Below are 27,148 nucleotides of genomic sequence, written 5' to 3' on the forward strand. Positions count from 1 at the left end.
CTCTCAGCATTTAATACATTACCTCCAGACTGCCAGACCTGACAGAAAAGATTCCAGAATACACTGTCACATCATCGTTTTATGGACCTTGCAGTTGTACAACACACTAATTTAGTATCATGGAAGTATTCTTATCAAGCATGTTTTTGATTGAAATCATCACAAAAAAAATGGGTGGCTGAAGATTTGTTCACAGGAGCCCCACTAGTTGTATCCCTACAGGAAGCAAGAAATGTATTGAACAAAGCCTGAGGCTACATTCACAGTGGGCATTGCGTTCCCTGTATCTCTGTGTTACTGCAAAGCATACAGCCAATGAAAAGTATGCTTCACTACCGCTGTTAATGTACGCATTTTGCAGTAATGAACTGCATGCAGTAAGACTACATTCACACTAGTGCATTGCAGTGCGGCATAACGCTCGCTTTCAAGGTATGATGCCACAACACGCCGTTATACCATTATACCGCAATGTACCCGCTGCGCTGTGAACATCGCATAGGTGGGGTATTGCAGTGCTGAAAGCCACATTATGCCACACAGCAAAACACCAGTGTGAATGTAGCATTACTACAGTAATAAGCAGCAGTCTCTGCAAATTAGATTCCTTTAGATATTTTGATAATGAGCAAAGCACCTTTTAAAATAAAGAATATTCTACTTTCCTATAAAAACTTGGTATGAAACGCAAAGATAGGAAAAAGTTAAAATGTGCTTAGGCCTGAGGGGATCCACTAAATCCTCCACTAAAATAAGCAATTTTATTAAAGGGAACCTAAACTGAAACAAAAAAAAAAAAGCCTGGGGCTTCTACCAGCACCCTGCAGCTGCCCTGTGCCTGCGCCGTCACTGAACGATCCTCCGGTTCCCTGCAGCAGTTGAGTTTCATTTTTGGCAACAGCCAAAAAGGATGGCCATTGTGCCTTTGCGCCCATACTAGATCACACTCCTGTCACCAGGAGCATCCTGCGCATGCACACTACGAGATTTTCTTATACTGCGCATTTGCAGGATGCTCCCAGGCGGCATGAGCATGATCGAGGATGTGCGCGGCCAGGGCTGCACAGGCCCAGTGGCCACCGACTGGCCCAGTCACCAAAAACAAAACTCAGCTGCTGCAGGGGGACTGTAAGGGGCACATCTGGCTATCTAAACAGGGTGAAGGGGGCACATCTAGCTAACTAAAGGGGCACACATTTGGTTATTTAAAGGGGGGCACATCTGGCTATCTGAGTTGGGTAAGGGGACACATATAGCTGTCTAAATAACTTTTGACTCCACCCACGACCATGAACACATTCTGATGTAGCAACGCCCATTTTGTCCAGAGGGGGCACAAAAACTGTCTGTGTCCCCGGGTGCTGAAAACCCTAGCTACGCCTCTGCAGGGCGGCTGCAGTCAGCTGGCAGAAACTCCAGGTAAGTGAACCTTTTTTTTTGGTTTTAGTTTAGGTTCCCTTTAATAATATTATTTTCAGTACAGTTCCCTTTAATTATATTATTTTCAATACAGTTCCTCTTTAAACATATGCACATGATAATAGCTAAGGGACACAGAAAATAGAAAGGTATAAATTACAAATATTATTTGTCCCATACAAAGCCCAGTTGAACTTAATGGAGATCTTGAAATACAGAAATAAAAACTGTTGCGCCACCTACCATTCCTGGACATATAAATCAACTTGTAGTAAATTTACTTAACAAAACAATGTAATCCAAAAGCCTTGCAAAGCCAGGAAGTAGGGACAGCTTATTTTGAATCTTGGATGACATTGGCCTGGTGTTGCTGAAAATTTTCTATAAAGCTGGCGCACAAAATCCAGTGAATGCCAGGAATGTGACTCAGTCCAGCATTGCTAGCGATAAACTGAGTTGTGTGGATGCCACAGAATGACTGATGCGGAGCATGGGATGATAGGATTCCATCATAATCGGAAGCCTTTGCAACTGTTCATTCAATCCTAACCTCTTCCATAAAAAAGCTATGCTGTCACTTTGCATGCACCGCTGCACTGCAGAGGAAGAAAGGCATGGTAGCATTGGACACATGGTGATTGCTATGAGTTATTTGCCTAGATCAGATGATATATCTGTTGTGTTACACAAGAAGACAGGATTATGTTATGTGTGAATAACATCAATGACAGCCTCACTTTCACATTCTGGTATGTAGCTGTGAACTACCAAAAGGATGTACATAACAGTACAGAATTAAAAAAATAAGGGGCACCTATTTAAAAAATAAAAAATAAAATATAAAATGTGCTTTTATTAGCAGCAGAGCAATAGCCACAGCAGTCAATGCAGCTGCTGTGGGGCCCAGGAGCAGGTGATGGGGGCCCAGTCTGTCTCTAATCTGCCTGTTTTGTTGTATCCCTCTCACTCTGTGACTTCCAGCCACTTATACTTTAACTGAGCAGTGAAGCTCAGAGAGGGAATGCAGGATGTGTGCAGTGTGGGGATTGGGTACTTGTATATTGAAACAAATGCATTGTTCACAAATACCCTGCAAATAATTTTAGGCTGGTTGGGGGCTCTCGCGCATGCGCAGTACTGTCACGCCGGCCGCCGTGATGACGCGAGTCGGCCGGCGTGCGACGTCATTGATGAGGTTTGCGGAAGAAGGAGCCCCGACACACGGGCAGTGTCGCCCGGGGAGCCGCCGGACAGCCCTATATGGACAGCCGTGGGGAGAAGAGCCAGGAGGCCGGCGTGGGACGTCCCGACCAGCACTGGGCTGCAGAAAGCCCCTGGTAAGTGAAAATTTTTATTTTAGCCAGAGCTCGGAGTCCCTTTAAACTTATCACGCCTAAAAACTTATCACACCTAAACTTATCATGCCTAAACTTATCACACCTAAACTTATCATGCCTAAACAGAGTTTAGGCGTGATAAAGGGCTTTTCACTAGCGTGCTAACTGTTAGCACCGCTTTGTGAATCAGGCCCATTGTATTTACGTAGCACTCATCAACTGAGAGCTCCGTGCTGCTTTGTACACCCATACCAGTAGGTACTGTAAGTTCTTCTTTTACACAGCTTTTCTTCCTTTTAAATATTTGTTTTTCCTTTTTAATTTGTTAGTGTTTATACTGCTTTGAAAATGATTCTTATATTCACTACTCACAATTCTATATTTACAGAATACAGGGTCATTAGCTGTGGCGTAGCAACAGGGGGTGCAGAGATTGCAACCGCACTGAGGATCTTGGGTCAAAGGGGCCCTTCCCTCAACTGCAGTATTAGCTCCCTATTGGTCCTGTGCTGGTAATGATTGCTTCTATAGATACTTTGAATAGTAGTAACCAGTAACAAACTGTTCCCCATCCCCATCTTGCACCTCTGATATTGTGGTTGTCCTTGGCAGGTTTTGGTGCGCCATATCAATTGCTATGTATAGAGTGCTTGGAGGGCCCAATGCAAAACTTGCACTGGGGCCCATAGCTCCTTAGCTACACCACTGGTCATTAGTATGGAAATTATGGATATAACATTTTTAGACTAGAATTCTCTCAGAAATGACATCACTGTAAAGCATTAAATATAGTAAAAGTCACAGCTCTGTGGACAAACTTGTGAAGGCAAAGTATACACATAAGCTTGGTGGGAAAGGCAGCCAAGTAGATGTGAAGACGAGGCTATAGGAAGCCATAAATAAGTAAGCTTAACAGCATAAACAGCCAAATAGATAATGGGATATGGCTGCTTGTTACCAGGAACAATCAATCACAGATATGTACAGCAATGACTAAAGATTCAGAATGTCAATGCCAAAAGTAATCCCATAAATAAAGCAAAATAACCAGCACATCTGTAGCCAAAAGAATGTCAGCAAAGACGAGATAATAATAGTAAATGTAAAATAACCCCTGTGTTTCATGGTTGTTGAGAAACACGATGTGCAGCAAAACCTGGGACTGTGGTTCTGTGTGACATAACTACCCAGGCTGTAGTCCCCCTGACATTACTGAACACACAAACAGTGAATGGGAATGTGAAACTGGCCAGACAATTTGCTTGAAGAGATTATCAGACTCTCTCTCCCAATTAGGTGGAGTTCTACATATGAGTGGGCGAGCCTGTGTGTGTGCATGCATGCATGTGTGTGTGGGAGCATGCATGCATGTGTATGTGCGTGCATGTGTACGCTTGCATGTGTGTATGTGTACATGTGTGTGAGCATGCATGTGTGTGTGCAAGTGTCTGTGCATGTGAATATGCATGCGTGTGTGTGTAAATGTGCTTTAACATGCATGAGTGATTATGTGGATTTGTGTGTGTGTTTCCATCAGGGGCGTAACTATGTATCAGGAGTCCACCTTCCTACATTCAGACCCCCCCCCCCCTTCTCCATGCCCAGTGAAGAGGAGGTGCCCAGAGTTCTACCTTCTCCACCACCAGGGCCCCCCTCCCATGCTCCCCTGGCTGTGTCAGACCCGCAGATCAGCATGGCAGCAGTAACGGCTTATCGCTTCCCCATGCATCTCTCTAGCACTACTGCTTCAGCCACTAGGTAACTTCTCTGGTCTGTGATGTCCTTTTGGTCTTAGTTTCTATGCATGCAATGCGTGGAAGACCGAGTGATAGCAAGGACCAGGGAGGACAGTGACACCTACTGGCTGGCGGTGGAAGAGGTAAGCCCAGCTGTCTCTGCCACCCTGCTGATCTGTGGATCTGACATAGCCAGGTGAGCTCGGGAGGGAGCACCTGGAGGAGGAGAAAGGAAGAAGTCCAGTCCCTGCCAGATCCCGTTGTGACTGTGGTGGCTGCTACCCCTTGTTATGCCACTGGATTCGGCATGTGTGTGCATGTACATGTGTCTGCATGTGCATGTACGTGTGAGCGTGCGCATGTGCGTGTGTGCATGATTGTGGGTGTGCACATGTTTGTGAATGTGTATATGCATGCGAGTGTGTGTGCAGGCATGCACATGTGCATGTGTGTGCATGTACTTTTGTGCATGAGTGACTTGGGAGGAAAAAATGTGCAAAAGCACATCTAAACCCAAAATTGAACAAACCAAATTCTCAAAGCCAATAGGCTGATTAGTGTAAATTACAAGCATTACCTCTGAAGGCTTTGAATAAAGATGAAACCATTTATTGACTAAATCAAAAGGTTAAAAGAGTGAGCTTACAGAAAGCGTACTTTAATATTTTGAGCCAATAAATTGTTTCATTCTTATTCAAAACATTATGCTTTAACTGATGGCTAACAGAGAACAATACTGTTACTACTGGTCTACTTAAGCATATCACCAAGTACTACCTCTGAAACTTAAAGAGGAACTCCAACCAAGAATTTAACTTTATCCCAATCAGTAGCTGATACCCCCTTTTACATGAGAAATATATTGCTTTTCACAAACAGACCATCAGGGGGCGCTGTATGACTGATATTGTGGTGAAACCCCTCCCACAAGAAGCTCTGAGGACCGCGGTGCTCCTGGCAAACTGCCACAATGTAACAATGTTTAGAGACAGGAAATAGCTGCTTACAGCTGTCTCTAATGGCCGAAACAGGTAGCAGCAGCTACATAACCTGCCCACAGTAAAAATGTCACCATGTAATAAATGTCAGAATGTAAATCGGGGAGAGGAACGATTTTACAATGAGCAAACACTGACTAAATCATTTATACATAATTATTGTAAAAATGAAGCACTTTTTTATTACATTATTTTCACTGGAGTTCCTCTTTAAACTTTCACAATTCATGGACCCATTGTATAGCCTGCAGCTATACACCTATCCATACAGGCCAAGAACCTCTAGTCTGGTTACTTTCCCACAAGTCCTGCCTTTCCTTCCACTTCTTCCTACTCAGAAATATAAGCAAGCTGTACTGCAGTAGCAAACACATTTGCCCCATTAAAAAATGATTCTGTCCACCACTTTTTCTCTACATTGGTTTGGAAGGAGGCAGATTCACAAGTCAATCAGATTATGCAGCTCATTTCAATACTTGGGCTGGGAGCACAGTTTTGCTTGTCATCCCAAGACTGTAAGGTTAAAAACAATCACCTTTCATTGTATCCTACCACTACCAGTAAAAAGCCGAGACATGTGGAGGATATGGGAGAATAAGGCTGTGCTCCCACTAGAGCTGAGAACCCACATTATTTGCCTGTTCTCTGCTTATTGCAAAACTGACAGTGAACGGCTCCTATGTTATACATAGGAGTCTTTTACACTTGACAGTCTGCAACAGATCGGTTGGGGTAAGCAGGCCGCACTTCTGTGCCGTCCTCAATAATCCCGGGCAGGCAGATGCGTTCCCCATATAGACTACGGAAGTAATGCATCTGCCCTGTGCTACAGCCGCACCACAGCAGACCATTGGAATGGACACTAAACTCCCGTTGGCCTTATGTGGTCTGATGGCAGATGGAACTGAGCCTATGAATAAGGCTTAATTCACATATAAATCTGTACATTTTTGTTCTGTCCTGTCTTGTCAGTTTTGCATCAGTTTTCTATCAGTTGTACCGGACAGGATTGGATCTGTACACCTTTTATGTGTGAACAAACCCATAGAGAACCGGTACAAACTGATATAAAATTGACAGGACAAGACAGGACTGGAATGGAAATGTACAGATTTATGTGTGAACCAAGCCATAGAAAACTCATACAAAACTGACACAAACTGTCAAAAACAGGACAGGAAAGGAACCGTACACCTTTTATGTGTGAACCCAGCCTATGACTGGTACCAGAGGTTCATTAGGTGTGCATTTTTGTACATTTGATGTCTGTAAAACTTTCATGACTTGTGTGAACTGATAGTGAATCAGAAAGGCCCATTTACTTGTTATTCTGGGAGAAGGTGGTTATCTACTTGTTTTTTCCTTACCCTGAAGGTAAAAGTCCACATGCCGGATGAGTTGGGTTGGTATTGAGTGGTGCAAATACCACATGTGAGCCCATATGCAATTAACTTTTTCTCTCAAGTTTTCTCCTAGATGATATTTTCACAACTTGGCAACTTTTAAACCACCAGAAAGTGAGAAAATACTCAAAATAATTTTGATAGCACTTTTTCACCAACTTTTTGGTACTATTTCAATTGCAATGTGCTGAAAACTTATTTTAAAAAGAAGTTGAAAAATGACTGACTCTCCTAGGAGAAAACTCTGGAGAAAACATTAATTGCATATAGGCCGTGATGTTTAATGTTAATGCAATCCAAAATTCAAAGCTAAAGCCTAAGCAGCTCTCCATGGTGCTGACTGTGTTTTTTCCCAGAATCAGCACTGCAAAAAGTATATTTTGGGCTAGCATATTTATGACTGTGTTTCAAGTCAGACTTAGAGAGAAGGCTTAGTCATTTTACGCTGTCTTACATATTGGAAAAATAATGTGGAAAAAAAGAGGTCCCCGGAGAAAGTTCTAGCTTCACATCACTTTTCTGAGTTTACATAGTTACATAGTTAGTGGAATGAAAAAAGACTTGCGTCCATCGAGTTCAACCAGGGAACAAAGTACAAAACCAGCCTGCTCCTTCACATATCCCTGTTGATCCAGAGGAAGGCGAAAAACCCTTACAAGGCATGGTCCAATTAGCCCCAAAAGGGAAATAATTCCTTCCCGACTCCAGATGGCAATCAGATAAAATCTCTGGATCAACATCACTGGGCATTCCTAGTAATTGTAGCCATGGATGTCTTTCAACGCAAGGAAAACATCTAAGCCCCCTTTAAATGCAGGTATAGAATTTGCCATAACTATTTTCTGTGGCAATGCATTCCACATCTTAATCACTCTTACTGTAAAGAACCCTTTCCTAAATAAATGGCTAAAACATTTTTCCTCCATGCATAGATCAGGTCCTCTAGTCTTTTGAGAAGGCCTAGGAACAAAAAGCTCATCCGCCAAGCTATTATATTGCCCTCTGATGTATTTATACATGTTAATTAGATCCCCTCTAAGGCGTCTTTTCTCTAGACTAAATAAACCCAGTTTATCTAACCTTTCTTGGTAAGCGAGACCTTCAATCCCTCGTATCAATTTTGTTGCTAGTCTCTGCACCTGCTCTAAAACTGCAATATCTTTCCTGTAATGTGGTGCCCACAACTGAATTCCATGTTCCAGATGTGATCTTACTAGAGAGTTAAACAGGGGCAATATTATGCTAGCATCTCGAGTTTTTATTTCCCTTTAGGGACATCTCAAACTGTTGGCATTAAAAATGTCAGCAGTGAAAACCAAAAAAACAAAAACATAAGCAGCAAATGAAAAATAATTAGCATGAACTCTACCAATAGTAACATCTCCTCTGTAACTTTTTTCTTATAGTATACTAAGCAATTCACATTCCATTTATGATGCTTCCAAACTCTAGGCTCTAGTATTAGGTAGCTAAAGGAACCCCAGTATTAAGTAGCTAGAGGTGTTCCTGACTGAAGGGAGATAGTGAGTGGAATGCAGAGAGCCGGATGAGTAACCTCTCATTTACACTCTCATCAGGACTCTGCATAGGGAAGGAGGCACTAGGGGAGTGGAGTGAGCTGCCTTTCTATCATCAGGCGCCTGTAGGCACATGCCTACAGTGCCTTATGGTAAATCCAGCCCTGATTAAGCATGATGATGTTGAGGACAGGCTCATTTAAAGATTCAGATTGGTGTAAGAACTGAAGCTCTGGCATCTATTCCCATGGAAGCAGCTCTGGTCCTTCTCAAGGATTGATTTCTGTTCCAGCCAACTACTCTCTCCAACCTTCCCATGCTTACCTGCGGAAGTCATCAACCTCACAAGTGATGTCAATTCTCTCTGGGAAAAGTACATTGCTGCTTCAGGCACCAGTTTCCTGTATCTGGATATTTTACTATATTCCCAGGCATTTCTCCCATAGATAATAATAGAGGGAAGGTTTAGTGGCAGGCTAGTTATGCCTCCTTTACCAATCCTCTGCCCTGCATTCCAAACATTCCCTCACCTCAACCCACGATGCCATGCACTAGTCTCATCCAACCTCAGCTATTCACCACAAGTGGAGGTGGTTGTCAGTGACAGTAGAAGTCACTTCCCTGCTCTCCATCCAGTATGGCAGATGGTGTGGACTTAATTGTACCAGCAGTTACACATGTGTCTATAATAAAAGGTTCACATCAAAAAAACGTCTCCTGTCAAAGCTATTCCTTTAGTTTGGATGATGTAGAGAAAGGTTAGAAGGTTTGTTCATTTTCTTTTGCAGTCCCTGTGTTCATTGGTGAAATCATCCTTACCTTCTGCTCCAGTGACAACTACCGGTACCATAAAGACCAGGAAGTGAGGTAAGACCTTTCCTACAGGAATGCTGGGCACAATAGAAACCAACAAACATTTTAACCCTTCCTTCACCCATCTAAATTATAATTAAGAACAAAAATCTACATTTCCACTGATATACCATGGCCTGTACACCACAATGCAGTATTATAAACTATCCATTTCAAGTGTGGACAGAGATTACATTGGTGGAGGAAAAGCAACTTAAGGTCATCTTCACCACATCAAAAACTGCTGCAACTAACCTACAATACAACATAAACACCCTTTTGCTAGCAAGTAAATTAAAATCAAAAGAAAATGATTTGCTACTGCCAGTAACTCCAACTGGTTAACTTAAATCAAATACATGTAAACTCAGTGGATGTAACTCAATTTAGGCCATAAATTCAATGCTGTCCCTTTTCATTGCTTATACACAGTGGTACGGCTAAACACGAAAGAAACAGAAAAATCTCTAGCAAGCATTTTGATGCTATAAGCATAGAGCTGGATTCATGGTGCTGGCAGGGTGTTCCACTAATGCGGGGCTCAGTGCCCCCCTGACCTCACCACAAGGGCTTTATTACTAATTATAGTGAGAATATTGATCTCCTATCGTGCCTGTCAACATCACTTACCCTGACACTTGGGCTGGTGGAAGGTGGGCGAGGGAACAGCAATCAGCTTTAGAGACAAATAAAAAGATAGGAGAAAATGCCGTCTCCCCAATTACCTTTACAATATGGGTCATTTGTTTCAATTGTGTTAATTATATAAACACTATCATAATTTGCCTCTAAAAATATGAGGACGCCATGTGCATTTCAATGATACTGGGCGCGATTCAATAGCAGGTTATAAAAAACTTGCTTCAAGCGAGTAAGCTATCACTCTTCATCGCACACAGTTTAAAGCAAGGCTTGGTGTACAGAGGCGCCAGAGTAGAATAAAAACGTTTAAAAACAGTCTAAAAGAGGGGGATGTTCAGGTGGACTTACCTCCCTCGAAATTATAGAACTCAATTGAGTCACAATATATCAATACAAAAATTTTATATAACTCCACTTAGTGCAACGCGTTTCGCAGGTGTGGTCCTGCTTCATCAGGCAAACCGGAGTATAGCTCAATGGGTCTAAATGCAGAAGTGAGCACCTCAGAAGCAGGACCACACCTGTGAAATGCGTTGCACTGAGTTAGATAAAATGTTTGTATTGATATATTGTGACTCAATTGAATTCTATAATTTTGAGGGAGGTAAGTCCACCTGAACACCCCCCTTTTTTAGACGGTTTTTAAACGTTTTTATTCTACTCTGGCGCCTCTGTACACCAAGCCTTGCTGAAATCTTCATTCCACCCTCGGTGGAGGGGTGCTACCCCTTTTCCTATCTACAGAGAGCGACATCTTAATAACCTGAGTGGGGTCAGGTTCTAATACTCCCCACCTGCACTTCAAGTGGTTGCCTATGGGTAACCCATGTTTGTGAGTATATCTAAATATTTTGCTTTAAACCACAACCAACTTAACAATACTACACCATATTGGGCTCCCGATTTCTCTTTGTTCTTCCAAGCACACAGTTTAAAGGCTATTTCAATAGTCAAATAACTGTTTGTGTTGGTGGTGTGAATTCTAGCTTTCCTGGTGCATTAAAATAATGTTAAAGAGAAACTCCGACCAAGAATTGAACTTTATCCCAATCAGTAGCTGATACCCCCTATTACATGAGAAATCTATTCCTTTTCACAAACAGACTATCAGGGGGTGCTGTATGACTGATATTGTGGTGAAACCCCTCCCACAAGAAACTCTGAGGACTGTGGTACTCCTGGCAGTTTCCTGTCCGTGAACCTTGTTGCATTGTGGGAAATAGCTGTTTACAATTGTTTACAACTGCCAAAAAAGCAAGCAGCAGCTACATTACCTGCCAGCAGTAAAAATGTCACCATGTAATAAATGCCAGAATGTAAATCAGGGATTTAAAAGATTTTACAATGGGCAAACACTCACTAAGGGCCTGTTTCCACTACATGCAGATTGGATGCAGAATGGATGCAGAAAAACTGATTCCAATGAATGTCTATGGGCCTGTTTCCACTAAACGCGATTATTCTGATGCAGATTTTCCCATAGGCATTCATTGGAGTCAGTTTTTCTGCATCCATTCTGCATCCAATCTGCGTGTAGTGGAAACAGGCCCTAAATCATTTATACATAATTATTGTAAAAATGAAGCACTTTTTTATTACATTATTTTCACTGGAGTTCCTCTTTAAGAACCTGCTTTCAGGCATATTGGTGGGATAGTTCAATTGCTTTTGCAAAGCTATATTAAATATAACATATTTTAAGGATACAGTTTTACCTATCTCTGTTCTCTAACTATCTCTATCCTTTTATTTATTTATTTGTTTTTTTGTATTTATTTTGGATTTTTAAAACCATTTTATTAAATATAAAAAACATAACACAATTGCCCCTTCCTAGGTTTCCTTTCTCTTCCATCCCTCATGCAAGCTGGCATTGCCAGAACAGCTTAACCAACCAGCATGTAACTTTACTGCCTGAACAATACCAGCACACATTGCCTAGCTTGCTAACTACACCTCAACAGCCTTACTGTTTACCTGTTGTTGACTACCTGCTACATCCTGACTTCTCACTTGCAACTGATTTGCTGACTGATTTGCTGGCAACCTGCTATTTACACCTGTTTGCCTATTGACTGTGTACCTGTTGCCAGCTTTTACAACAATCTGACTGCAGCCTGAAAGTCTTCCAAAAGGTGAGTTTGTATTATATTTGCCTTTACTTTGAAATGAGATCTTTACAGACTTCAGTGTACTTAACAGGATTGTGAGGGGATCGCAGAATATTAGCACACCTGTACCTGTTACCTATAACAATAACAGACATGAGTGTTTTGCAAGGGGGGGGGGGACTTCTGCTCCCTCCATGTCAGGAACCATGTGGGCTGCTATTGTTAAGGTGGCAGAGCCCAACATTGGCTGACATGTGAAACAAGAAATTATAAGAGGTTTGGGAGGAATGGAAGAGGTTTGGGAGATTTTTTTTCCTTTAGTTTCCTTTAAATTCTGTATGCTTATGGAGTATGCACAGGCGCAGAGCAAACCTATCCTATATAATAAACCCTGTGTCCCTGCTTCCTCTCCTGTCCCTGTGTTTGCGCTACTGCGGATGTGTGGCACGTGGGCGGATGTTGGAGAGCAGGAGGATGGGTGCAGTGGGAGTGCGGCCATGCCCGCGTGGCGGGAAACGTGGGCGTGTGCACGGCTTGCATGATGGGTAAGGTTGGGGGTGAGAGGGGTCATAGCTGAGGCAGGCTTAATGCTTAGTGTTATATAATTACACACATTTCAATCAATATTCATGATTTCTAGATGCTTCAGATTCACCACAAAGCCTTTTAACATTTTAATGAGAAAACTGATTTTACAAATAACATCTATGTTAGCATTTAGAAATATTTTGAAGCAAACCCAAGTAGAGAATGTAGAATTCTATTGTAAAAGCAGACTTATTTATTTAAATAAATGATTATCACTAATATTGAAGTTACATACAGCAATGCTAAAAACACTTCTAATTTACACCCCAAAAAATATTTAAAGCATTTTGACCTTATCTTAAAGAGAACCCGAGGTGGGTTTGAAGAATATTATCTGCATACAGAGGCTGGATCTGCCTATACAGCCCAGCCTCTGTTGCTATCCCAAACCCCCCTAAGGTCCCCCTGCACTCTGCAATCCCTCATAAATTACAGCCACGCTGCTGACAAACAGCTTGTCAGAGCTGGCTGTGTTTATCTCTATAGTGTCAGTCTGCTGCTCTCCCCACCTCCTGCAGAACTCCAGTCCCCGCCTGCATCCCTTCCCTCCCTGCTGATTGGAGGGAAGGGACGGGGGCAGGGACCGGAGCTATGCAGGAGGCAGGGGGAGCAGCTGAGACTGACACTACAGATGTAAACACAGCCTCATTTATGAGGGATTGCAGAGTGCAGGGGGACCTTAGTGGGGTTTGGGATAGCAACAGAGGCTGGGCTGTATAGGCAGATCCAGCCTCTGTATGCAGATAACATTCTTTAAACACACCTCGGGTTCTCTTTAAAGAGGAACTCCAGCCTAAACAAACATACTGTCATTAAGTTACATTAGTTATGTTAATTAAATAGATAGGTAATATAATCTCTTACCCACCCTGTTTTAAAAGAACAGGCAAATGTTTGATTTCATGATGGCAGCCATCTTTTTGTTTGAAAGGAGGTGACAGGGAGCATGAGACACAGTTTCCAACTGCCCTGTGTGCTGATCACCCTTCCCAGTTGCTAGGCAACGTGAATAACAACATAGGAAATAATAGGAAATCCCATCATGCTTTGCACAGCATCAGAAAAAAACCGCCCAGCAGTTTTCTTTGATGGGTGGAGCTTAGCTAAAAATGCAGCTAAAAATGATGCTTTGGTAAGAAAAACAAAGTTCTGATGCTGTGAAACTGTTAAAGAAACACCAAGCCTTTTCAGTTCTGCTGAGTAGATTTTTAGTCCGGAGGTTCACTTTAACAAATTGAAGGGAAGTGAGGATAAGACAACCCTCAACAATGAGCTCTCCCTAATCCACATTCCTGCCGGTGGGTATGTGTGATGTCACGCGCCGTCACTTTGTGAGGGAGTCATTGGGGATCTTAAAGATCAGATCCGTCGTGGCAGCTGCTATTGCCGTGCGATGCTAAACGACGTTCGCGTGATCACACGCCTGTACCCATGACACGAGATCAGGGAAATGACAGCTCATCCCTCAAAAAAAATCGTCAGTCCTCGGGAAATTTGTCGGAACAATTGGGGGTGGGTATAGACATAAACATACTTAGGATTCTGAGGGTTTAGGCAGCTTTCCCACCTTGCATGACCAATTTCTGACCTCTGCTTTGGTTCAGAGGTCAAGCAGAGGTTTTCCTTATTACTTTTGCATGCCATTCTGTCAATGTTACCTTTGGACCAGCATAAACGTCTGCAAAGCCCACATAGGCCCTGGACTGGAGCGGCTACTGTCCAAGGGAAGGAGGGGAAGCTGAACATGAAAAGCGGGGCTACTGAATATAGAAGAAGAGACTGTAAATTGGGAATAACATATGGAAGAAGGGAAATGTTGCTTAAGAGGCCTACATACAAAATAGTGGGCCTGATGTACATTAATGTTACATACGGAACAAAGGGGCTGCGCATGAACTGGGAGGGGGGCTGCTTCACATAGAATGGGTATTGCTATACTCTATGTAAAAGGGAGCCGGAAGAAAGTTGGCCTAGGGGAGGAAAAAGTAAGATTCCAACCTTGCCATTGCTTTGACTAAATCAGGCGCTATGTAAGACAATCTAGATGTTCAAATGATTTTTTTTTTAAGCAATGAGTGTACAGCAAAGTGTCTTCTATAATTTACCTTCTACTTTATTTGCTTTAAAAATTAGCTAATTCTTTGGTGAATTATGCACACTGTGCGCTTGGAGGAAAAGACAAATCTCATAGTGATGGTCACATCCATTGATGCTCTGAAGAAAGAATGCTAATACTGAGAAGAAATCTATAGTAGGCATGGGATCTTTTCATCTTCCACACTACCTCTCATCTTTATTCTTTTTATGGTCAGCAAGACACCGGCTATAGCTGTGCCTTTTAAGGATCGCATTGTATATCCACCTCTCTGCCTTGGTGTAACACACAATGCAGTGAAACAAACATGTTCTCTTCCTCTGTAACCTTGTTATGTTAGCATTACACAAAGACGCCATGGAGCATTTATAGGGGGTTAAAGACTCCTGACATATCAGCAGTTTCCTGCTACACAGACAAAAGTGGGGGCGCAGCACAAATAGATGACATCCGCCCATGTGCACCAGCTATAATGTCTAACTGCGGCGCCAAAATTCACTGAGCAACTGTGTTACTCTATAAAGTCCTGTTGTAAAGCAGGCATGCTAGATATTTCATATGGAACAAACAATCTAAAACCCACCATGTACTATGATAGTAACGCAGTTCAGCAAACAGTTGATTACTCCTCAATGAGAAATTGATTGTTGGCTTGCATAGTTTTACCACTGGTCAGTATTCCACCGTCTTGTTATACCCTCTAGCTTTTTACCAGTAGATGCCCTACAAAGCTATGCTGCTGTTGATCCCCTACCACTCTTTACCCTACCCAAATAAATAAAAATGACTGCCATGCCCAATCACAATGGAAACTGTTTAGAATCATTTGGAAGTGTATTGATCAGCTCATGGGACTTACTAGTGGATAATGGCCTTAAAGAGGTAGTGTGCTTATATTTAAATGTGTTTAAAATATCTTAAAACGAGGTCCCAGTCAATAATGCAATATATTTGCATTATTTATTTTACTCCTGTTTTCAGATACAGGCATGTCAACCCCAGTATACACAGTATGGAATATTACATATTATATGCTTTTGCTGATAGTAAGCCAAACTGTAGTCTGTGCTGATCCCTGCTGTGGGTTTTATCCCAAAATTCTATTTTGGTGACAACTGTAATATTTTGGAATGTATCCTAACATTGTGCCTGTCCCCCATACTAAATATCACAAACACAGGAAGTGAGGGGACATTTTTCCAATAGCGGCACAGACAGTAACCTGATAAAGGATGCAAACCTTTCACGCTCTCAGTTCATAGAAATTGATACCGCTTGTACCCCAAACATACCATGAAGGTGCTGGAAAAAGACTTTTCTCCAAGGTAGTCAGTACAAGTAGTTGAATAAATACGCAGCTCTTCAATTGTGTTTTTCTCCTAACCATGTACTTTAATCTAGGGAAATATAGATAGATCTGGAATATATTTGAATGAATAAAAGGGTTTGTGCCAACCTGAAATTGCTGAAGTTCTCTTTGCAGATGTTTCTTTACTCTGTCGTGGTCTTCTGTATCTACCCTTAAGCTGGAGTTATACAAGGCCAGTTCAGTATCTCTCAACCAAGACTTCAGTTCCTTCACTCTCTGATCGAGCTGCTGCAACAGATTTCCACTTCCAGGAGAAAGCACAGGACGAGGTGAAGAGCAGGAGAGAGCTTCAGAAAGAGACCTCTGTGTAGGAAAGTAGCATGGTCAGGAGGTGTGAGCAACAACAATACAACACTCAGGGCCAGGCACATTATATAAAGTGCAGGAGATACAGCTTCAATAAGGCACTGGTTACACACATTGCTCTCCTTCACCAAATGGTGATTAAAATTTAAAGGTGTCATTCCTTTACTTGCTGAATCTGTTGTTCAGCTTTGTCATAAGTTAAAATGCTTTGCTCCAAGATGACAGACACCCAACAGCATGGCTTTCAAAAAATATTCATATTAATTTCGGGGTTAAGAGTGCAATATGATACATGGCCTTAATAATACGAGGTCCCCCTTGGATCTGGGCACAGCTGGGAACCTCTATGCACAGGCATCTTCAAAGGAGAATTCAAGAGTGCTGTAGAATAAGAAGACACTGGGCCTGATTTACTAAAGTTCTCTAACTGGTGAACATCAAAGAGTGTAAAGGCTGATCCAAACAGGTGGCAGTGCTGTTTCTACTTCCCCTGAAGATACTATGGATGCTGACAGTCATGGCAAGTGGGCACAGTGATGTAAGTAAGAAGCTGTGTGGTTGCCATGTTCCCATTATCACCTGGGTACTTGTAGAGTGTGTGCAGTCTTCTGCACTGGGCAGATAAGGTGAGCTTTGTGAGCGGCAGGAATGCTCACTAAATTTTTCTTTTAACTGCCTAAGTGATCCTGAAAATATTTCAAAAAATGTGCCTGTGATAAGGTGACATGAGCTTTCACTCATTGCCTGGGGGTAGTGGAGCACGGTAAGTGTTGCAGAAAGTTTTGTGAATTAGTGGTTGTTGGACGGCAAATGTATCAAGAGGAGACTTTTTTTTAAATAAAGCCTGGATCAATTTAAGATTTAATTTTTACTGTCATGACTGCTCAAAGCTGCTAATTCACAAACATTTCAGCAGTCCTTGTTTTGGTCGGACATGACCCAGGTGAGGATGGCAAACTCCTTCTACACAATGATGGATCATTTTTAATAAATCCATAACTGGGCAGCACGGTGGCGTAGTGGTTAGCTCTCTCGCCTTGCAGCGCTGGGTCCCTGGTTCGAATCCCAGCCAGGGCACTATCTGCAAAGAGTTTGTATGTTCTCTCCGTGTCTGCGTGGGTTTCCTCCGGGCACTCCGGTTTCCTCCCACATTCCAAAAACATACAGATAAGTTAATTGGCTCCCCCTGAAAAAAAAAAATTGGCCCTAGACTATGATACATACACTACATAATATAGACATATGGCAATGGTAGGGATTAGATTGTGAGCTCCTTTGAGGGACAGTTAGTGACAAGATATGTATATATATACACTGTACAGCGCTGCGTAATATGTCGGCGCTATATAAATACTAAATAATAATAATAATAATAATAACTGATTTGCAGCATTGCTTTTGTCTCCAGTTGGAGTCCATTGCGTAAATAAGAACTATTATATTACACAGTAAAGTGTTTTCTGCCTACATGTTGTCTATGGATTAAACCTAGCAGCACCCGACTATGAAACTATTGATGAAACACAGTGTGTTCTAGATATCAAGCAATATGTCAGCAATTACCCAAAGATTGGCTAAAGACTGGAAAACCTTCAGATCTTCCAGAGAAAGCACAGGAGAAACCAGGAGCCCTTGTAAAGGTGCCCATACACTCGTCAGATTGGCAGCAGATAGATAAGAAATGCATCTGATGGTCTATCTGATGCGTTTTTAGAACATTTTTTACCAGGATAGAATTCCAATAGATTTCAGTTTGAAATCTATTGAAATTCGATCTGATGGCATTTTTTTGCCATCAGATTTCCATTAAGGCCAATGCAAACTGATAAGCAATCTCATCAGATCGACCTAAATTTTCCACCCTGCCAGTTCGATGGAAACCCATCGAAATCGATCGAAATCGGCCATCGATCGGTCGATTGGCCAACCGATTTGCAAACGATCAATCGATCGATCGATCGGTCGGCCAGAAAATCGGCTGAGTGTATGGGCCCCTTTAGTGTAGTAAGTCAATACAATAGTAGAGATAAAGGAAAACAAAGATGATACTCAGAAACCTGGGTTGTAGAACAGCAACCATGGTAAAAGGCTTGGGTGTGGTGTCCACCCTGTGAGGTACATATGACTGCTGGTAGGTTCAGTCGCTCTCCGCAAAAAAGTATAGTTGAGGTCCCAAACAACGGTAATAATAACCCCCCGTGGGGGGTTGTAATGTAGACTGGAAGGGAACGATATGCCCCTCAAGAATATAAAATATTTAAAAACAGTTGAAAAGGTAAAAGACAAAAAAAAGTTGTAATTTTATTATAATCAAAGCAATATGTAGCAAGCACCTATGGTGGACCGAGGAAAGGGTTTGAAGTGCTCTCCACTCCAGTTACCTGTGCACTACAAGTGTCTTCCTAAGTAAATGTTCCAATGAGTCAGCACCTTTTATTTAGTATCAAAAAATCATTAGAAAATCATGATGAACAAGCAGCCAGCGACAGCTCCGCTGTTTCGGGCTATCTGCCCTTTCTCAAGCTGTAAAGCATGTCATCCACTCTTAAAACTGATACAATACCTGTTCATATAGTGAACCAAGAGATCAGGTGACCAGAGTGCAACCAATCAAACGCATAGGACCGCCAGCGGACCTGATGGGAAAACTTCCAGCCTAATATGTAAATAGTCATCCACCCCCGCCCCCCTTGTACATAGTATACAAACCGCCGCCCCCATCGCATCTAAGCGAATCAACCAAGCGGCAACTTACACTACCATCAGCGGTGTAGAGGAGTAGGCGTGGCGGCCCTATGTCGCTGGCTGCTTGTTCATCATGATTTTTTTAATGATTTTTTGATACTAAATAAAAGAGCTATTTTTATTGAAGATAGTGCTGACTCATTGGAACAGTAATTTTATTGTAAAACATACCAGACAATGCATTACAAAGGTATCAACATACTTCTACAGGTCAATAAACAGTGTCTTGAGGCAAGTGTAGCACGGCTCTGAGCACTAGTCTCACTCGAGGTAAGTACTTCTTACCTTTGAAACTGTTTTTAGATATTTAGTATTTCCTTCCAATCTACGCAACAGTTGTTTTTTTTTTTCATGTACTAGGTTTGATTTCATGTAGCGCATAGGTGAATCAAAAGAACTGTGACCCAGCTACAATTATTGCAAGCAGTTCCTGCAAGTATTGCCATACCTACTGACAGATATGAGATAAAACTTACAAAACAAAAAGGTTTGCTTTATTAGTGAACGGCAGTCCAACAGTCAGCAGAATAAAGTTAAGTGACGATGTATAATGATTTATTAGTCACACATTTTTAAACAATATTAAGATTACCTTGAGCATCTCCCATTTGTCCTGAATCATCTCCTCCTTGTCTTGGATAGTGGTAGGTAGAACAGCATTTCCCTTCCTCAAGGCTGAGAGCTGACACAGTAAAGCATGCATGCGGTCTTCTCTTAATGACATCTCCACACTGCACCTCTGTAGAGTAAATGGATACATAATTATTTCAAAGGGCATTTTTTTTGAGCAATTGTATAAGTAACGTATTATTATCATAAATGCATCAATTCAGAACATAGTTGAGTTAAGGAATGACAATACACAAGAGTTCTTTGAGTTAAAAAAATTGTAAGGAAAGGCTATACCATCTTAGTCAAAATTATTGTAGCATAGAAGAACATTTTTGTTGCTTAGAAGTATAAATCCTCTGAACTTTTTCTTCAACACTTTGGGCATAATTCAATGACTGTTACTTAGACTTCACACTAAAATAAAGTAAGAGGAGCACTCTACGGTGTAATACTCTCCTTAATATGATGCAAGTTGCGCAAGTTGTGTCATATATTAAAGAGAGTATTAAACCATAGAGTGCTCCTCTTACTTTCTTCTAATGTGACTTCGAAAACCCTGCAAGTGGGAGCTGCTCTGGAGCTGGATAATGTATTGATCAAGGGCTCTTCCTTAGATGTGGGAGACCAAGGTTCGAAACCTGGCTAGGGTCAGCACCTATTCAGTAAGAAGTCCTATGGCAAGACTTCCTAACACTGCAGGGTGGCCTTTTGAGCTAAACCTTAGAGGCTGCAGCTCTTCAGCGACCTTGACTCCAACAGGAGAAAAGCGCTATACAAATGTTAGGACTAGGAAAATATGAACTGACTACCTAAGCCATCCTGTTAAGCGGTTGTGGACCTTTGATGCATGTGAGTGCAGGAACTTTGGTTGAGTTATTGAGCCTTGGCAGATGTCTGTCTGAGTGAGCAGATATTGCTCCACCCTCATACACTCTGTACTCCAGCGCAGTGTGGCCGACTCCTGACGTCAAGTCCTTGTTAAGGAGGTTCAGGGGTCCCTGCACTGGAATGGCAAGGTGGAGGGGGAGGGGGAAGCCTCTTATTTATCAAGAGGCCTACCTTTACAAAAGGTGGAAGTCTGCATCTACTAGACACTTCATATTCATGCCATTAATAGCTCTGGAATACGATTTGTGATAACTTCAGTTTAAAGACTACATTAGTAGATGATGGTCACCACTCATTGGAGACTCTTCTTTACTGCAAGAAAAGCCTAAAAGCTTAGAAGATTTCAGCATACCTCATTCCTCTTTTATTCTTTCCCTATAAGCATAAATGCACTCATGTGAGCCAAGCCTTTAGGTTTATATGTCACTTGGCTTAGCTAGCTAGTACAAGTCCCTAAAGGTGGTGGCACTTTGAATCTACTCCCATTCATGATAAAGTGTCACGTATAGCCTGTCCTGGAGGCTAATTCAGTACTTCATTTCCTGATTAGAGACAAGGGCAGAGCCTGCCTGCCTAACGTTGCTCTCTACCATCCTTAGCATTTCTCTGTGTGTTCTAAGCTCTCCTTTTGTATAACTGCTGTGTTCACTGCTGGAGCTGCATAAACACAAATATGCCATCATACAACATAAAAGCTGTCCCCCATGGAGTGGTGTGGTGCCAGAATAGGATGGGCATGCAGGAATAAATCATATCTGCTATACGCAGTTATATACGCTTTATGGATGGCACACTGGGGCACAATAGCCAAGAATTGTTTTACAGGAGGTTTTATCTGGAATTCTGACTCTGATGTCTGTGTACAAAAGTGTACATAGGAATGTTTGGCTGGGGGTAGTGGGATGAATCCCCCATTCTTCTTCTGCCCCATCCAAATGGAAAAAAAGCATCAGCACAATAACCTCAAAAGAGTTAGAAAAAAAAAACTTCATGGTTGCTATAGAGACTCAATTTTGGAAAGCATAAGACAAAGTACGGCAAAGGGAGGGGGGTGCTGGGGGAGGAATAAGAGCTTCTACTAATCCGCGTCCTTAAATTCACACAACCATTTAAAAACTTTGCTGCCCGTATCCTCAGTGTGGCTCAGCAGTCCTTAAATTACCTTGTGCAGAAGTTTGTTTGGAAACTGATACATGTATACAGCCTAATTGTTTAACCGTTCCCTTGCCCAAACAAAACAGATCACTTTGTATTGTGGCGAAAGCTTGATGAGGCTCCCATAATTGTGGTGGAAAGCTCCACAGAGCCGGATAAGCAGTGTGCATATGGAAATGACTAAGCTGCTATTAACATAAGATAGATCTGAGCAAATCTGGGGCTAATTCTTCCATCACCAAAAACAACCAAAACAAAACCTGGATGTGCTCACATGCAGCAGGATCAGATAATAACTATAATTCTGGGTGGAGGTAGTGAATGAGTATTGTGTATAAGCTTTTCATTATACTGAAACAACTAAAGTTCTTTTTCTTTAAAAAGTTGTGAACAGTTATAAAAGCTGCCAGGTTTATTTTTTTACTGCTGTCTGTGTCCCTTCTGAGCATATCCACTTTCTGTCCTATAGTTAGACAAGATCTACCTGAAGGGAGTGAAATCACATTTTTGACAGGTGTCTGCAAAGCGAAAACATCTGTAACCAAAGTCTTTTTTTTTTTCAAAATAACTTTTACATTTGGTAATTTACCCACAATTATGTTCTGGTCAGAACTGTAACAGGGACAAGAAGGAAAGAAAATCTCCACCATAAAGGCACAGATAGAAAAAAGTTCTAAACCTTCTTAAGACTGCAGCTTCACTTTAAACTACAATTGGTCCAGAAGAAAAGCAACCTTTTTTTAAATAATATAACAGAGAGATAGTACATGCTGGTGGCTGTGAATGGCTAACCAGTCTTTGCAATTACACCTGGTTTACTCAAAATTCTTCAGGACTAATTTAAGTTTTTCATGTACAAAAAAAGAACTGATCAGAAACTGTTGTTTTTTTTCTGGCTTTACAACTGGAAAGCTTAGATGGCTGCACTGCAGTTCAAAATGAAAATGTGGCAAATTCTCCCTGTTCTATTAATAGTGCTGACATCTCCAATAAGATGTACAGTAAGATGTCAGCTATCCTGCCAGTTAAAGACCGGCAGCAGAAATCAGCTTTGGGGAAGAAGCAACCATGGAAACATACCGTGGAATGCATGTCTGTTACTGGAAGACAGAGTTATTATATTTATTAGTAGTAGATTGCATAAAGCAGGACGGTTGCAGTAAATCCCAGGGATAGAAACAAAGCATGTGATGAAAATCTACATATTCAAAGAAAAAACACATATTTAGCAGTTCTGAAGAAGTTATAACAAGGCAAATTAATAGAGTGTAATGTTGGATGGTCGCGTACGAGAGGAATCGGCACAGGAGACTTGGGTGCAGGATACAGCCTGTATGGCTTATCCTGCTCCTGCACAAATTCCCATTAATTTTAAATACTATTCCCCCTCCAGGCCGCCATGGATGGTGGGGAAAGAAATAATTTGGCTTCCAGCAATTGCTGGAGGCCGAATGATAGTGTTTTATAAGTAACTTCAGCTCCATCTTCTGACGGTGCTGAAGTTACTCACTGCTGCCCCCAAGTCTCCTGCGCTGGAATGGCAGTGTTCGAGTTAGATCACCTTACACTCTATTAATGTGCCTTGTTATATCTACTTATATGCAGTTTGTCATTGTAGCCATCCATTATATTAAAGGACCAATAGGCACTCAGGGTGACCTTAAATTATTGTGTATGTATATAATGCTGACATCTTCTGCAGTGCTTTATAAAGAACACAGTCAGGCTACAATCTAGTGTCAGTACAGAAAGAAGTATAGCATTTCTGCTATAGTTTAACCTCTTGACGACCAGCTAACGCCGATTGGCGTAAACTGGTCGTCTGCGGGTTACCATGGAAACGGCCGCTCGATCGAGCGGCCTTTCCATGTCAGTTCACGGAGGGTGTCTCCGTGAACAGCCGGAGAGCCGCCGATCGCGGCTCGCCGGCAAAATGTAAACAGGCGGGGAAGAAATCCCCGCTGTTTACATCATACGGCGCTGCTGCGCAGCAGCGCCGTAAGGCAGATCGGCGATCCCCGGCCTCTGATTGGCCGGGGATCGCCGGCATATGATAGGCTGAAGCGTATCCTTCAATGCGCAGGACGGAAATCCGTCCTGCGCAGCTCACAGGAGGAGGGAGAGGGAGGGAGCGGGTGAGACGGCGGAGAACACTGCGGAGGGGGGCTTTGAAGAGCCCCCCCGCTAAGCAAATGCAGATGGCGGCGATCAGACCCCCCCAGCAGGACATCCCCCTAGTGGGGAAAAAAGGGGGGTAGTCTGATCGCCAAGGCTCACTCCTGATCGGTGCTGCGGGCTGGAGAGCCCACGCAGCACCGATCAGTGCAGAAAGCCCTGGTCGGCAAGTGGTTAAGGCCAGTGTCCGTCCATATATGAAATTTAAACCCAGGACTCTCGTACTTCAAGGCAAAAGAACAATCTGCTAGAACACTATAGCTGGATTATGCACTTTATAACAGTATAACAGTTTATATCACTCCAGCTTGTCAGCTTGTTAATTGTACAGCGACACAACAATCCAACTTGCATATGCATACAGACTATTTCAGGATGGTTGGCCCTCATCAATGCATGGCATGGATTAACATGGTTCTATGACATAGGACTTTAAACACCCAGAGTTACAGATTGCCCAGCAAGCCTGTGGTAAACTAGAACTCCTAGGAGTGTGTAAGGGTCTACAACAGCCCAAAAAGCCTTCTTACTAAAAATGTTTTGCAAAACAGAAATGTGCCTTCTTAAAACAGAAGGTATTTGTGATTATTCAGGTTGGAGTGGGCATAAGAGGTGTTCCACAATGCACCACTGCTGAATATGCTGCAATATTAACAAGCTGACACATCATTGCATTCCAGTGGTTTTGGAGGTGTGTTGAGCTTTCAGGGACAACAAACTGACAATTTGCATATTTAGCAGCGATGCACTGTGGGAAACCTCATATGCTCACTCCAACCTGAATAGTCGCAAATATTTCTATTTTACTTCACTGGTGACATTCTTGCTCCAGCTGGGTGACACTACTGTAGCCAAAACCTCAGCATAATGAGGCTCATATTGGTTGCCATAAAAACATTGTTTACAGTCAATGAGAATCTTTTATTGAATTGAGTAGGAATTTAATATGTTTGGTTCAAAGACAAATGATCTAAAGAGATATAATTGCTTCACTTAGAATACAAAACAATTATAGGTTTAGCACAAGGGTTTTTTGTGAATTACAAGACAAATACTAAAATAACTTCAATTAAAAAAGAAGAAACACTTGAGATAAATAAAACTTTGGGAATTGAGCCCAGTGTGTCTACCTGAATATTGGTGGAAGTGGAGGATGGGCTAATGTTAAAGAGACACTGAAGCGAATTTTTTTTTATCATATTATGATTTGTATGTGTAGCACAGCTAAGAAATAAAACATTAAGATCAGATACATCAGTGTAATTGTTTCCAGTACAGGAAGAGTTAAGAAACTCCAGTTGTTATCTCTATGCAAAAAGCCATTAATCTCTACGACTTTCAAAGTCGTGGAGAGGGCTGTCTTCTGACTTTTATTATCTCAACTGTAAGTGAACAGTTTTATTTTTATCTGCCCTTTAAACAATGCACATTACCTGGCTGTCCTGCTGATCCTCTGACTTTAATAGCCATAGCTCCTGAACAAGCACGCAGATCTGATTTTTCGGACAAAAATCAGACAAAATTAGTTGCATGCTTGTTTCAGATGTGTGATTCAGACACTATTAACCAGAAAGGTCAACAGGGCTGCAGTGGGGCTCAGTGGGTTAATAGCTCACGCACTCACCTGTGATTCCTCAATGTCAACTCCCCCTTGGCAAAACAGCTGTGGCTTTTGTGCTAGTGTTTTCTGAAGCCCTGCCCCCCCCCCCCCACCTGCATTGCTGTGGCCCCACCCCAGCTCAGCAGCTGTGGCCTAATTGGAGGCGGGTCAGGGCAATGCAAGTGTTTTCTAGAGCTTTAGAAGTCTTTGGAAGAGGTGGGCTCTACTGTCTTGCTGATGGAGGGGGTGAAGCTTCACCTGTCTAATGAATTCCGTGCGAGCGGGTAAGTTATTAGCCCATAGAGCCACCAATCCTGGAAACATTAAGACTCGGCCTTACATGACAGGCTTTGTCATTTTCACTGGAAGTGTTCTTTAACATCCTTACACACAGTATATGGTTAGGACTGCAGCCATGGGAACACCATAAGCAGAAGTTTGTTTTTGCGGAAGTCTACAAGAAGTCTTCTTTTCTTGGAACTTGACTTATGGTGTATTTTGCTAAGATCTTCTTCAATGAATAGCCATTCTGCTTTGCATAAATTCACTGGAGAAAATGTTACATTTTTAAACAAAGGCAACACTGTGAGAATTGTAAAAAATAAAACGGAAAAGTAAAATAATTTATAAATAAGGCCTAAACAGCATGTCTAAATTCTGGTTATTACGGAGCATAACTGATAAGAGGTTTTGTTTTGTAGAACAGTGTAGTCAGATTTGAACATGAATATCTAATCTTCTGGACCTCCAGCTGAGTCTTGTCATACAATAATGCAATTTAAATATCGCCGTGGAAACTTTCCACAATAAATTCCTTACACTGACTTGAATAAGTAAGAGCAATTAATTGCAATTTTGAGATATTTTCAAGAGATTTTTCCGTTATTTTCCCTGTAGCTCACGTCATGTTAATTTTCAAGCAACAGTGAAATAATCTCCTGGAGTTTTCCTGAACTACGATCACTCAAGGAGATTATTTATGGTCTTGTAATCGTGCAATCAAAATCTTATGTCTTATACTTGTTATACCTAATCACTTGCATCTGGGAAAACTTCATATAGCTCAGACTGCTTCTTAAAGTACAACTCGGCGGCCGGCGCAAAGTGTTAGATTTATAATAAAAGTAACAATCCCCAGGACTGCGGCAGATTACATAAACCAACTGGAGAGTGTAGTGTTAGAACTGCTTGTTAGCAAACTTCCTGTCAGTGCTGATTATATCTAGGCCAGCCCAGCTATAAGCAAAGTACGGCCCGTTTCGCTTTTCAATCGAATGCAAAGCTGGTTTCAGCCTCCTTCCCTCCCTATGCAGCATAAATTACGGTAAGTTACTTACCTTCTTACGCACTCTCAGTTTCCAGCGTCAATCTCCCTACAGTAGCGCGTCCAGCGTCTCATCTCCATGGCTACAATGGTGTCATGTGACACAGCTGCTGGAACTGCTTGCTAGCAAACTTCCTGTCAGCGCTGATTTTTTTTAGGTCATCGATAGACAAAGTACCGCCAGTTTAGCTTTTTAATCCAGACCGCCAATGCAGAGGCAGAGTCAACCTCCTTTCCTCCCTATGCAGAGTTGTAACCGGAGTATAAATTAAGTTA

General features: G+C 42.0%; 1 protein-coding gene across 1 annotated transcript in view; it reads right to left on the minus strand.

Moving 5' to 3' along the window:
- Positions 1–27,148, minus strand: part of AKAP6 (A-kinase anchoring protein 6) — a 357,905-nt gene that overhangs the window by 30,587 nt on the left and 300,170 nt on the right. The window contains exons 10-11 of the mRNA XM_068253456.1: positions 19,711–19,857; positions 16,155–16,370 (exon numbers count right to left, since the gene is read on the minus strand). Of these exons, the coding sequence (XP_068109557.1) occupies positions 16,155–16,370; positions 19,711–19,857 (363 nt within the window). The remainder of the gene's footprint in view (positions 1–16,154; positions 16,371–19,710; positions 19,858–27,148) is intronic.

Source organism: Hyperolius riggenbachi, chromosome 9, assembly GCF_040937935.1.
Source record: "Hyperolius riggenbachi isolate aHypRig1 chromosome 9, aHypRig1.pri, whole genome shotgun sequence".
Lineage (NCBI taxonomy): Eukaryota > Metazoa > Chordata > Amphibia > Anura > Hyperoliidae > Hyperolius > Hyperolius riggenbachi.